Genomic DNA, 13,696 nt, shown 5'->3' on the forward strand with positions numbered 1-13,696 from the left:
CTTCATAAGTACAATAATGACTAAAATGGTGTAAAACATGACATGGTAAGGTAAAGACACAGCAGTAAACCATTTGACATGTTCGTACTTTAATATAGTTGACCCACATGCAGTGGGTGAACCCTTTTATTAGACAGTACCTTAAAAGAAATTTTTCATACAAAGTTATTCAGAGCTTTCCTTAGCCAACTTTTGGTTGTAAAGGTGTTATCAGAAGCAAGAGCATTTCCACACACTTGTATGGGCGATTGGTTTTATTATATATGATGGCATTGTGTACTCCAGAACTGTGAGCCTACCCTAGCTTCAGGCAGCTATGGGTAAGTGGTACTCAGGGTTAAGATTCCTATACACATGGGGTGGGTAAATGGGGATAACCTAAGTTTTTTTTTTTTTTTTTTTAAATCATGGGTGCTCCTTTGGAGTCAGAGTTAAAACTATTATGGTGTGTCTTAATGCTCCTCAACAAGTCTGTGAACCTGCTGATGCTTTCTGGAAGCTTGCTGTGCCTTCTAAAAGCCAGTGGTGGGTAGGCATTGCAGTTGAACTGGGGCAACATTTCTTTACTTTGGAAAGGGCCACCTGTATCAGCATCGCCACACTGGCTCTGCACAAGTTTATAAGCCCTGGTTTGTGCATGTCAGAGGAAAATATCTCGGCGGAGAGTCCAGTCTGTGAAGAAAATCTTCAGGACAAATCCTGGTTTCCAGAGTCAAGTTCAACCTGATTTACATGATTCAGCGGCTGCTCCATCCAGTTTTTCTTGTCTGAGTAACAAACTTGCAACTTCCTGCATGTTCGTGTGCAAGTTTCAGTGTTTTGCCATTGACTTCCTAGGTGAAGTGTTTTTAATTTTTGTTCATTTGGATTATAGAGAAGTAATCCTAGTGATTTTACAGGTAACAAAAGCTTCATAGACTTGAACATATGAAATATGCCCATGGAAATTAGTTTCTACAAGAGGTCTAAAAACTGCTTTGAGTGTAGGCACACCATTGTAAGTTAATATGGGTCACAAAACTGACACTTGGATTATATAAAGTAATTTTCCCTCACCTCCTCCTTATTTTTGTCACTTAAAACACAGGTCTTTTTACCACATGAACTTGAAATTTCATTGAGTGTTAAATGAGTATATTAGGGATTACAGCTGTTGTTCATCTTGGTAATTCTGAGCTTTTTTGTGCTCAACTAAGGATTGTAAGAGTTGAGAACTTGATTGAACACTTAAGTTTCATAAAGATTACTTCAAAAATATTTAGTATCAACAAAAATAGAGGTCTGTATTGTAGGTTTAAAAACTCACTTTTAAATAATTATTTGGTGGTAATTCATTATACTAAACTTCTCAGTTTCTTTTTATTCAGGCTCCTTCCTCAGAGAAGCTTCCTGTTATGTACCTTATGGATTCTATTGTGAAAAACGTTGGAAGAGAGTATCTCACTGCCTTTACTAAAAATCTAGTTGCAACATTTATTTGTGTGTTTGAAAAGGTACATATGCATTTAGAAACATTTGCGTTTTTTTAAAAAAATGTGTTCCTGATTAAATAAATATTTGCTTTGTGTTGGGTTTTCTTGGGTGGTGAAATGTTTTATACTTTTGGACATTTATCGTTAGTACCATTTCAAAGAGGCTGAAGTTAATGTTTTATGTTAGATTTTTAGAACAGATTCTAGGGGTTTACATTATCCGTTTAAGAACAGATGGATTTGCTTTTAGAATTGTGCTTTTTAAAAAAATAGAGTTTGTTCATTTGAACATCTGTTTCATCACTTATAAACCAGGCAAAAAGATCTGAAATCGTCAAGAGTAATTAAAATTTCATTGTTTACATTTCTGGTGTTAGGATGTTGACTGTTCTGTTGGGGAGGTAAAAAGTATAATCCCTCAGTGTCTCAACCTGTGATTGGTTCCTGAAACTTCTGTGTTTTTTTGTTTTGTTTTCTGGAAATGTTTACTCTTTTGTTACATTGTTCAAGTATGTTTTAGGTGAATGTCGTTGGTATGTGTGAATGGTGGATCAGTTAATTGCTGTAGGTTATTCTGGAAATACCTTTCCCCCCACCTTAGTGTTCAGAAAGTAGGCTTATTTTTCATATCTAGAGATTGTAAATTTCTTCCATAACACTGTAACATGGTGGTTTGGTTAAAGCAGTATTATGTTGAGGAAGACAAGGGATTTGCTGAGGTAATTCTCTGCCTGTCAGGCTATATCTTTCACATTGAACAAAAAAGCACTTATGAGATACTTAGGTTTAAAGATTGTTTCCTAATGTCAATATTTGGTGGTAGTTATTATATTTTAGTAGATGAACACCTGTGTGTCAGTTGTCAGATTTGTAGAATTGGAATTTTTTTTGGAAGAACTATTCAGTATTAGATTTTACATGTTTATTAGAAAATAGGTAGTTGTTATTTGAGAAATGTTTTTAAGTTCTTAGAGAAAAGAAATAGTACATGCAGAAGAAATTTGGAAAGCTCTATATCAGATAGCATTAAAATGCTTATTAATAGAATATTGTAGACATTTGCTGAATACTGCTAACCAGAGGCTGTAGTCTTAAGGAGAAGCTTAACCAACCTCTTGGTTTCGGTTTCAGTATGTTCAAATTCACTTGGGTGTTTGGTAGCATACCTTTACTGAGCCTAACTGGGCATTAACATGACAGTTGATTAAAATGACCTTGTAATAAATACATTATTATCTGAAGACTTATGAATATAGTTAAGGCTTTACTGTCTATCCTAATGTTGAAAATCTAACTCAGTTTTCCCAAGTCCTAGGTTTCTTGATGGCGAATTTTCTTTCTTTTTCTTTTTTTTTTTTTTGAGATGGAGTTTTGCTCTTGTTGCCCAAGCTGGAGTGCAATGGCGCAATCTCGGCTCACTGCAACCTCCGCCTCCCGGATTCAAGTGATTCTCCTGCCTCAGCCTCCCGAGTAGCTGGGATTACAGGCATGAGCTATCATGCCTGGCTAATTTTGTATTTTTAGTAAAGACGGGGTTTCACCATTGTTGGTCAGGCTGGTCTTGAACTCCCTCAGGTGATCCACCTGCCTCGGCCTCTCAAAGTGTTGGAATTACAGGCGTGAGCCACTGTGCCTGGCAATGGCAAATTTTCTAAAAATTTTTACGCCATCACAAACCTGAACAGATAAGTTATTTAAAACTAAGGCTTATCAGTGGTTAAGATTTTGTGAATTTCAGTTGTTAAAGTGCTTTCCACACCGCAATATCTTGTTCCTATGTACCCAACCGTATAGTATTGCTGAGCATTGGTTAGTGAGATAGTTTTGCTTTAATTTTAACTTTGTACTACTATGTAAATAATTTAAAACATTTAAGCCATCAGGTAATCAATTTTTCTAGTTTTATGTTTTTTAGTTTTATATTTTCTAGTTGTTTTATATTTTTTTTCCCCAGAGAAAGAGTAACGTTAGGAATATTATACTAAGCTCTAAGATGTGGGAATGTTTTGTATATAGAAAGGCTCACCTGGTTTGTTGCTTGCATGAAGGCTAGGTGAAAATGGTTTTAATTACTCTGTTTTTGAAGGAGAAATGCACCTTTAATAAATTATTACTGTTGTATATAGTTACCAATGGGTAGTACAGTTCTATATGTGAAGTAGAGCAGATTTATATAACTTATATTTAATATATAAAATATTCTATAGTAACTTAACAAGCCATAGAATTGTTCTGTTGTTCTAGGTGGATGAAAATACTAGGAAAAGTTTATTTAAGTTACGTTCCACATGGGATGAAATATTCCCTTTGAAGAAACTTTATGCCCTGGATGTCAGAGTCAATTCATTAGATCCTGCTTGGCCTATTAAACCTCTGCCCCCCAATGTGAATACGTCTAGCATCCATGTGAATCCTAAATTTTTAAATAAATCGGTAAGTTTTAATATGAATAGTAAGTAACATACTTTTAAGTATCACATTTTGAATTCTTCTACAGAACTTACTGCCAGAAAGCCAAAATAGAATACTCTGTAGTGAATTGGTTCAATTTGGAAAAAAAAAATACTATGTATATGTTTGGAATTTTTATTTAGAAATATATTCACCTTGTTTAGGTAGTATGTAACATTTATTTTGGGTTTTAAATTTCTGATAAGTTTTCTGTGTGATAGGAATTTGGATAATATTAAGAGTTAAGCTGATAATTTTTATTTACTCCCTAGCTTCCTTTTTAGCTGATATGTTTTTTTTAAACAAATTGTCTTTTCTTACAGCCCGAGGAGCCTTCAACACCTGGTACAGTGGTCAGTTCCCCTAGCATCTCCACTCCTCCAATTGTTCCTGATATACAAAAGAATCTTACACAAGAACAACTAATAAGGCAACAGTTACTGGCAAAGCAAAAACAGTTGTTAGAACTTCAGCAGAAAAAGCTGGAGCTTGAGCTAGAGCAAGCTAAGGCACAACTGGTAAGTAAGGGAGATTGTCATTTTAAATATTTTAAACCTGTCTAACAATAGGGAAGTAATGTTTATGTTTGAATTTTATTAACGTTACTTTTATTAATAGTGTACTCTTTTTTCACTTTTATTTTACAAATCAGTATATTTATTAGACTATACTTTTTATATCTTTATTGTAAAATTCACTTGATTAAAAACTGCATAGGCCAGGCGCAGTGGATCATGCCTGTAATCCCAACACTTGGGAAGTCCGAGGTGGGAGGATCGCTTGAGTTCAGAAGTTTGAGGCCAGCCTGGGCAACATAGTGAGGCCCTACCAAAAAAAAAAAAAAAATCAGCCAGGTGTGGTAGTGCATGCTTGTGATCCCAGTTACTCGAGAGGCTGAGTTGGAAGGATCACTTGCGGCTGCAGTGTGCTATGATTGCTTCACTGCACTCTAGCCTGAGTGACAGAGCAAGACTCTGTGTCAAGAAAACCTCCCAAAAACTACAAAACTACACTATTTCCTCCAAATAGTTTTCTGTTAGATTGCTATCTTATAAAGTAGCATCTTAATTTTGTGTAATCATTACATTATGTGGACTTAATATTTCAGTCCCAAGATGGTAGGCATGTTGTGACAAATATTTTTGCATAGTCTTTAATGTTTTATGAGCTTATGCTTCATGAGCGGAAATGACAAAATTAAGGAGGCCAGGAAGATGATATCTTTCTACACATAAATGACTTTATACTAAGTTATTTTGCTTAGCATCTGAGCTTATTCGACAGTGAGGTGCGGGAAGGCAGAATTTTATAAGTTCATTAATAGCACCACTTTGGGAGAAACTAAATTTTAGGACTTAGAATTTAGCTGAAATGACTCTGATTCTTGTGCAGCCAGAGTGTAGTGATTTAGTAATTTCTTAGGAGCAGTATGGCTCAGAATCCTGAATAACTAGGAAGAGAAACAATTTTTTTTCATTCTATTTAGAGATTATATTATAAAATCTCAAAAAATACTAGTAAGAAATAATGGGCAACTTAAATCATGGACTTTTTCTTTTCATTGTAATCTCAATTTATACATTATAAGTGTACAATTTAAATATAGTATTGAATAAATATATTTATTGAATACAACATTATCTTCTTCAGTTGTTTGCAATTTCTTGACAATCTGCATGTTTTACAGTGTTAACATGAACATTTATTTTGTGTTTTAGGCAGTTTCTCTTAGTGTTCAGCAGGAAACATCCAATTTAGGTCCTGGATCTGCACCATCCAAATTACATGTTTCACAGATTCCCCCTATGGCAGTTAAAGCTCCTCATCAGGTTCCTGTGCAATCTGAGAAAAGCCGTCCAGGACCATCCTTACAAATTCAGGATTTGAAAGGAACTAACCGGGATCCTCGTCTGAACAGGATAAGCCAACATTCTCATGGAAAAGATCAAAGTCACAGGAAAGAATTTCTAATGAACACATTAAACCAGTCTGATACTAAGACAAGTAAAACTATACCCTCTGAAAAACTAAATTCATCTAAGCAAGAAAAAAGTAAATCAGGTGAAAAAATAACCAAGAAAGAACTTGACCAATCAGATTCAAAATCGAAATCGAAATCGAAATCACCATCACCTTTGAAAAACAAATTATCTCACACAAAAGACTTGAAAAATCAAGAATCGGAAAGTATGAGGTTGTCTGATATGAACAAGAGAGATCCAAGATTAAAAAAACATCTTCAGGATAAGACCGATGGCAAAGATGATGATGTGAAAGAGAAGAGAAAAACTGCAGAAAAAAAGGATAAAGATGAGCACATGAAGTCATCCGAACACAGACTGGCTGGAAGTAGAAATAAAATCATAAATGGCATTGTACAAAAGCAGGATACAATAACAGAAGAGTCAGAAAAACAGGGGACAAAACCAGGGAGATCGAGTGCTAGAAAGCGATCAAGATCTCGATCACCCAAGTCTAGGTCACCAATTATACATTCCCCAAAGAGAAGAGATAGGCGGTCACCCAAACGAAGGCAAAGAAGTATGTCTCCAACATCGACACCTAAAGCTGGAAAGATTCGCCAATCTGGAGCTAAGCAGTCACATATGGAAGAGTTTACACCACCTTCTAGGGAAGACAGAAATGCTAAGAGAAGTACTAAACAGGATATTCGGGATCCAAGGCGAATGAAAAAGACTGAAGAGGAGCGACCACAAGAAACTACAAATCAGCATTCTACAAAGTCAGGCACGGAACCAAAGGAGAATGTAGAAAACTGGCAAAGTTCCAAGTCTGCCAAAAGATGGAAATCTGGTTGGGAAGAAAATAAAAGGTATGATGTTAACATTTTAAGTCAAGTGTAGTAGTGTGTATGTTTCAAAAGATAGTGTTAATTTAAAAATTGGAAAATGTTTATTAGGTGCTATTAGTACTTTTTTTCCATCTAATTCTTACATCTCTGTGGGTTAAATACTATTATTATTTCTATTTTACAGATAAGGAAACTGAAGTTTAGAAAGGTTAACTAATCTACCTAAGGCTGCAGTCCAGGACATGCAAGAATCAGAATTCATATCTGTTTTTGCTGATTTCATATTTTGTGCTCTTAATCATTTAATTACTTTTTGTGGTTACATATGCCCATTTTAACCATATCCTTTGAAAAGAATCTTTACATATGGTCCTGAGTATTTTTTAAAAAAACATTTCAATGTAACATACTGCTTTTATGGTTTCAGCTTACAACAGGTTGATGAACATAGTAAACCTCCTCATCTGAGGCATAGGGAGAGCTGGTCAAGCACTAAAGGAATTTTATCACCTCGAGCCCCAAAGCAGCAACAGCATCGATTAAGTGTAGATGCCAATCTTCAGATTCCTAAAGAGTTAACTCTTGCAAGCAAAAGAGAATTACTTCAAAAGGTAGTTACTATGATTAATCCCATGTAGTCATCATTCTCTATCGTCTATTTTTTGGTATTTTTTTATATTTAAAATATTTTATTTCCTTTTATCACCCCTATACAGACGAGTGAACGTTTAGCATCTGGTGAAATTACACAGGATGACTTCCTTGTTGTTGTGCATCAAATTCGACAGCTATTTCAGTATCAAGAAGGTAAACATAGATGCAATGTACGGGATAGTCCTACAGAAGAAAATAAAGGTGGATTAAAAAAGAAACCTCTCTTATCTGATGCTGAATTAACCTACTATGAACATAAAGCAAAACTGAAAAGGACACAGGTTCAGCATTCATTTCCAAGACTTGATCTCTTAGATCCTGATATTTTTGACTACCCTTTGACTGATGCCTTGTTGTCTGGAATAGAATGTGAGCCATCCAAAAGTAAACATGCAAGTAGGAATAGTGGAGCACAGTTTGACAGAAAAGAACAATTTAGTGAAAGAGCAAGACGTCTTTCTCCTATATCTGGGAGTCGTACTTATGCTGAGAATCTTTCACCCCATGAGGGCCGGAGAAGACATGACGAGCAAGTCTCTGCTAAAGGTAGAAAAAGTTAAATCAGATTATGCCTATTGAATCACACAGCAGTGAAGGGAAAATGAACAAGCTAAGTGGGGATGGATTTTTGTGACTGTTCAGATTACCATTTTTTTCCCATTTATTTTGTTATGTTTTTTCCCTTTAAGGAAATGGAAGGGAAGGGAGCTAGTATTTCTAAGGCCAGTTGTGTGTCAGGTACTTCATTAGGTTTTTTTTATATGTAATTTGATTTAATCCTCACAACAACACAATGAAGTGTATATTCTCCCCATTTTACAGATAGGAAATAAAAGAGAGGTTAAATAACTTGCTCTCAAAATGAAATAATTAGTATGTTGATAGGCTGGGAATTTTTTTGTTACTCAGGTGTGTCTGACTCTAGAGGGCATCCTCTTATCTGCTGCTTTATGCTGTCTGTCTCTCCTGCCCCTCTAATGTAGTGAGATAGTTATATCTTTGGATAAACATTCATATGAAAATAGAAGATTTTAAGGTAACTTTAGATTTAGTGAAAATAATTTTTTTCCTTTTTAAAAGGTGTGCGAGAAGAGCAGAGATCTCCATTCAATGATCGTTTTCCACTTAAGCGACCTCGATACGAAGATTCAGATAAACCATTTGTAGATAGCCCAGCATCAAGATTCGCCGGCCTGGATACAAATCAGCGACTTACAGCTTTAGCTGAAGACAGACCGTTATTTGATGGACCTAGTAGGCCATCAGTAGCAAGAGATGGCCCAACGAAGATGATTTTTGAAGGACCCAATAAATTAAGCCCTCGAATTGATGGACCTCCCACACCAGCTTCCCTTCGGTTTGATGGGTCACCAGGACAAATGGGGGGAGGAGGCCCTTTGAGATTTGAGGGGCCACAAGGTCAGCTAGGAGGTGGGTGTCCTTTGAGATTTGAAGGTCCTCCAGGACCAGTGGGGACACCTCTGCGGTTTGAGGGCCCAATTGGTCAAGCAGGAGGAGGTGGTTTTCGGTTTGAAGGTTCCCCTGGTCTGAGGTTTGAGGGATCTCCAGGTGGTTTGCGATTTGAGGGACCAGGAGGCCAGCCTGTGGGTGGTCTGAGGTTTGAGGGACATCGTGGTCAACCTGTGGGTGGTCTAAGGTTTGAAGGACCTCATGGTCAGCCTGTGGGTGGACTTAGATTTGATAATCCTCGAGGTCAGCCTGTAGGTGGACTTAGATTTGAGGGGGGTCATGGTCCATCAGGGGCTGCGATTAGGTTTGATGGACCTCATGGTCAGCCAGGAGGTGGAATCAGATTTGAGGGCCCTTTGCTACAGCAAGGGGTTGGAATGAGGTTTGAGGGCCCCCATGGTCAGTCAGTAGCTGGTCTGAGATTTGAGGGACAACATAATCAACTTGGTGGGAACCTTAGGTTTGAGGGTCCACATGGTCAACCAGCAGTTGGTATCAGGTTTGAAGGCCCTTTAGTTCAACAAGGAGGTGGAATGAGGTTTGAGGGTCCTTCTGTACCAGGAGGTGGCCTGAGAATTGAAGGGCCTCTGGGTCAAGGTGGTCCAAGATTTGAAGGTTGTCATGCTTTAAGGTTTGATGGGCAGCCAGGTCAGCCGTCACTCTTGCCAAGATTTGATGGATTACATGGTCAGCCAGGTCCTAGATTTGAAAGGACTCCTGGTCAGCCAGGCCCTCAGAGGTTTGATGGACCACCTGGACAGCAGGTTCAACCCAGATTTGATGGTGTACCTCAAAGATTTGATGGTCCACAACATCAGCAAGCATCACGGTTTGATATTCCTCTTGGTCTTCAAGGCACAAGATTTGACAATCATCCTTCACAAAGGCTTGAATCAGTATCTTTCAATCAGACTGGTCCATATAATGATCCACCTGGCAATGCTTTTAATGCCCCATCCCAAGGACTACAGTTCCAAAGACATGAACAAATATTTGATTCACCTCAAGGACCAAATTTTAATGGACCACATGGCCCTGGAAACCAGAGTTTCTCTAATCCACTTAACAGAGCTTCTGGACACTATTTTGATGAAAAAAATCTTCAGAGTTCTCAATTTGGAAACTTTGGCAATATACCTGCTCCAATGACAGTAGGAAATATTCAGGCATCTCAACAGGTAAGTCTGTTATTCTAAAATTGCGTTGTATGCAGATAACTTAACCATTTTTTAATGTTTCTAGGAAGGTTTTCAGACATAGTTTATTGTGTAGATTGGAAAGAAGTTTTTAATGTACTCTAAAGCCACATGCTGAGGAAGTGGGATGAGCATCTTTTGGGGATAAAATTTGCAACTTAAATCCAAAATTGATTTTAGCTCTTTCAGGATCTAGGGAAATATCTCAGTCAAACCCCCATCCCCAGCTCTGTTTTTTTTTTTTGTTTTGTTTTGTTTTGTTTTTTTTTTGCTTTAAAGCTTTTGAGATATTATACAGTTGTGTTTTTCATAGACCTCTACATTGCAGAACTGTTGAGCCCTGATGTGCTTTAAGGTAGCCATAGAACTGATTGGACTGTTCTTGGACCAAGAATTTCCTTAACCTGAGTTAAATAAGAAGATCAGGGGGGAGACGGGAGGGATAGCTTTAGGAGATATACCTAATGCTAAATGATGAGTTAATGGGTGCAGCACACCAGCATGGCACATGTATACATATGTAACTAACCTGCACATTGTGCACGTGTACCCTAAAACTTAAAGTATAATAATAATAAAAAAAACAAAAAAAGAAGATCAAATTTTGTCCATGCTTTCACAGTCTACAATTCTTTTTTTTTTGGTCCTTTTTTCCTACTTTTTACCACCTTTCCAGTCACTTCAGTTAAACACAATTGTTTGATATTAATGTCAACATAGCAAATAGCCTTCCAAATACAGTCTGGTTATGAAACATGCACAGTTACCTGTTGGTATTCTTTCACACTTGTTCTGTATACATTTTAAAATGTATACTGAAACAACTTTAAGGCAGTATGTTTATAATTTGTGATTAATTCGGTTGGTTTCGAATGACTACTTTTGCTTGCGTGCTGAAATTCTCCTGGGCTGAGTTTTATTTCTTTTCCAGGTGCTGAAATTTTCTTACTATGACAGATTTATTTTATAGTAGTAAGATTGCATGGAAGAAAATACAAAATAAGAAAGATTTTAAAAGTACAGTAGGAACATTATTGATAGAAAGTAGTCCTTCTGTTCATCTCTAATGGTACGAAAAAACAGTTGGCCTGCCTAGATTTACTCTACTGTATATCCTTGAAAGAAATGATACTGTTATTGACAGATACTCTAGAATGGTACTTACTTAGTCTTATTTCTACATTACACAGAATCAGTGGGGTTTTTATTATGTGTACTCACCACAAAAAGTCCACATGTATACTGAACAAGGATTATAAATGGATATTTATTTACATACCAGCAATATGTAGAAGTCCTGCCTCCCTCTGGACTGCAAATGCTGTATTTGTATGCCAGTATAGTTCTTGCTCCATGACTGTTCTATTTTTTAACATTCCCTTTGACATCTTTTACAAGACCTTTTACAAGATTACTTTGTGATGTAGCTATAACCATGTGCAAAGTTGATGGCCAAGCAAGATGCTTACGTGCTTGGTAATTCAGATTGCTAATTAAAACAGGCTTTTGATATCTGTGGAAAAGTGGCAAGGGTTAGGAATTCTGGCCTCAGTTTTGCTCCTAACTAGCCCTTGTGATTGTGTATAGATCATGTTGCATTATGTCAGTTCTTCTATTTGTAAAATAAGGGAAAGCACCAGCAAGGTAAAGTGACTTGTGTAAAGTAACACAGCTAGTTACCTTATGTTTGTATGGTGTCTTACATTTTCCTTTTTGGGGGGCTACTTTGCCTCTCTAGTAGGTACCTTAAACTTTTCAAAGAAGTTTTAACCCATTCTCAGTAACTTATACCTGTGTGAAACAGATAAGGGAAGGTTTTATTGTTCCTGTTTGTAGAAGACCTAGAAGTGAAGTGACGCAGCCAAGTTACCTTTCTAAATGTTTATTTATAAGCCAGGCCTTGTGACATCTATGAATATTTTTATGTAATTAGGATGTTAAAAGTTTTACGTGAAATATAGAAAGCATGTTCTTAAAATTAAGGTTTTTCTTAAAGGTTCTGAGTGGTGTTGCTCAGCCAGTAGCTTTTGGTCAAGGACAACAGTTTTTACCAGTTCATCCACAAAATCCTGGATTTGTTCAGAATCCTTCAGGTATGTACTTTCTGAACTTTGTGTTCAAAAGACAAATGATTATTGTTTTGTTGAATAGCTAACTTTGTGAATTTTAGGAAATGACAATTTTGCAAAGGTATATTTAATTTAGAGAAATTTAATCTAGCTGACATATTTTTGTTCCTTTTCTAAGTTTATTTACATTGTGGATGTGTATTCACATTGACCCTATTTACAGCTAGAGATGGTTAGCGGGGACTTGTAGTCCACAAAACAGAGGGAAGGAAACCTATTGGGTGGAAACTGGGAGTGGGAGGGAAGGTATGACATTTGTGTTGAGATAGAATGAAATAAATGACAGACCTCAGAAATCTCAGTGAATACTGAGGATACTGCATTAATAAAGTTGATTAATTTTTGTGTTTTTATGGGCACTCAAATAGCAAAAAGCGGCTTTCCTAGCCAGGTTCACTGATAAGCATCTTTGTTACTATGGGGTGATGCTTAGTACTAGATAAAAGGACTTTTAAAATGGATTTTAGTTTTATTTATTTATTTATTTATGAGGCAGAATCTTGCTCTCTTACCCAGGCTGGAGTGCAGTGGTGCCATATTGCCTCACTGCAGCCTCTGCCTCTGGGGTTCAAGCGATTCTCCTGTCTCAACCTCCCAAGTAGCTGGGAGTACAGGCGTGCGCCACCAGACCCGGCTAACTTCTGTATTTTTACTAGAGACGGGGTTTCACTATCTTGGCCAGGCTGGTCTTGAGCTCCTGACCTCAAGTGATCTACCAGCCTCAGCCTCCCAAAGTGCTGAGATGGCAGGTGTGAGCCACCATGCCCGGTAAAATGAATTTTAGTTTTAATATGTGGTAAGTGGGAAGTATATACATTAGTGATACTTGCTTTCATTTCTGAATCATTGAAACAGCTGTTTCAGAAACATGCTTTACTGTAGTATTGAGTTAATCAGTTTATAATAAATTTATGGAGTTTTCCAAAACTTCTGAAGTAATTAGGAAATCCTAGCCAAGCTCTTTTTTATACATTAGTCCTTAAATTGTGTCAAGAAATTCAATTAATTTGGAAGCTTTTAATTTTTGATTTCTACATGGACAATTATGACTAATTAATATTTGTTATTATTATTATTTTGTTACTATAATGAAAAGAGAAGGAAAGAATTTGGGATCTAAAGCCCAGAAGACCAGGGTTGGAATCTCTACTCTGTTACTTTGTAAATGCACAGGCTTTAAGCAAGTATCTCCCTTGAGGTTCAGTTTTTTTCCTGTGTAAACAGCATATGGGCCAGGCATGGTGGCTCACGCCTATAATCCCAGCACTCTGGGAGGCCGAGGCAGGTGGATCACAAGATCAAGAGATGGAGACCATCCTGGCCAACATGGCGAAACCCCGTCTCTACTAAAAATACAAAAATTACCTGGGTGTGGTGGTGCGTGCCTGTAGTCCCAGCTACTCAGGAGGCTGAGGCAGGAGAATCACTTGAACCCAGGAGGTGGAGGTTGCAGTGAGCCAAGATCATGCCACTGCACTTAGGCTTGGCGACAGAGGTGAGACTCTGTCTCAA

At 37.2% G+C, this 13,696-nt stretch overlaps 1 protein-coding gene across 4 annotated transcripts in view; it reads left to right on the top strand.

Moving 5' to 3' along the window:
- Nucleotides 1-13,696, top strand: part of PCF11 (PCF11 cleavage and polyadenylation factor subunit) — a 29,351-nt gene that overhangs the window by 3,315 nt on the left and 12,340 nt on the right. For 2 of the 4 annotated variants that reach the window (XM_054441648.2, XM_054441649.2), the window contains exons 2-9: nucleotides 1,368-1,493; nucleotides 3,717-3,905; nucleotides 4,247-4,441; nucleotides 5,642-6,756; nucleotides 7,163-7,346; nucleotides 7,452-7,542; nucleotides 8,470-10,037; nucleotides 12,052-12,148. In XM_054441648.2, coding sequence (XP_054297623.1) covers nucleotides 1,368-1,493; nucleotides 3,717-3,905; nucleotides 4,247-4,441; nucleotides 5,642-6,756; nucleotides 7,163-7,346; nucleotides 7,452-7,542; nucleotides 8,470-10,037; nucleotides 12,052-12,148 — 3,565 coding nt within the window. Of the gene's footprint in view, nucleotides 1-1,367; nucleotides 1,494-3,716; nucleotides 3,906-4,246; nucleotides 4,442-5,641; nucleotides 6,757-7,162; nucleotides 7,347-7,451; nucleotides 7,936-8,469; nucleotides 10,038-12,051; nucleotides 12,149-13,696 lie in introns of all 4 variants that reach the window. The other 2 variants (XM_054441646.2, XM_054441647.2) reach the window with 1 other exon arrangement.

Source organism: Pongo pygmaeus, chromosome 9, assembly GCF_028885625.2.
Source record: "Pongo pygmaeus isolate AG05252 chromosome 9, NHGRI_mPonPyg2-v2.0_pri, whole genome shotgun sequence".
Lineage (NCBI taxonomy): Eukaryota > Metazoa > Chordata > Mammalia > Primates > Hominidae > Pongo > Pongo pygmaeus.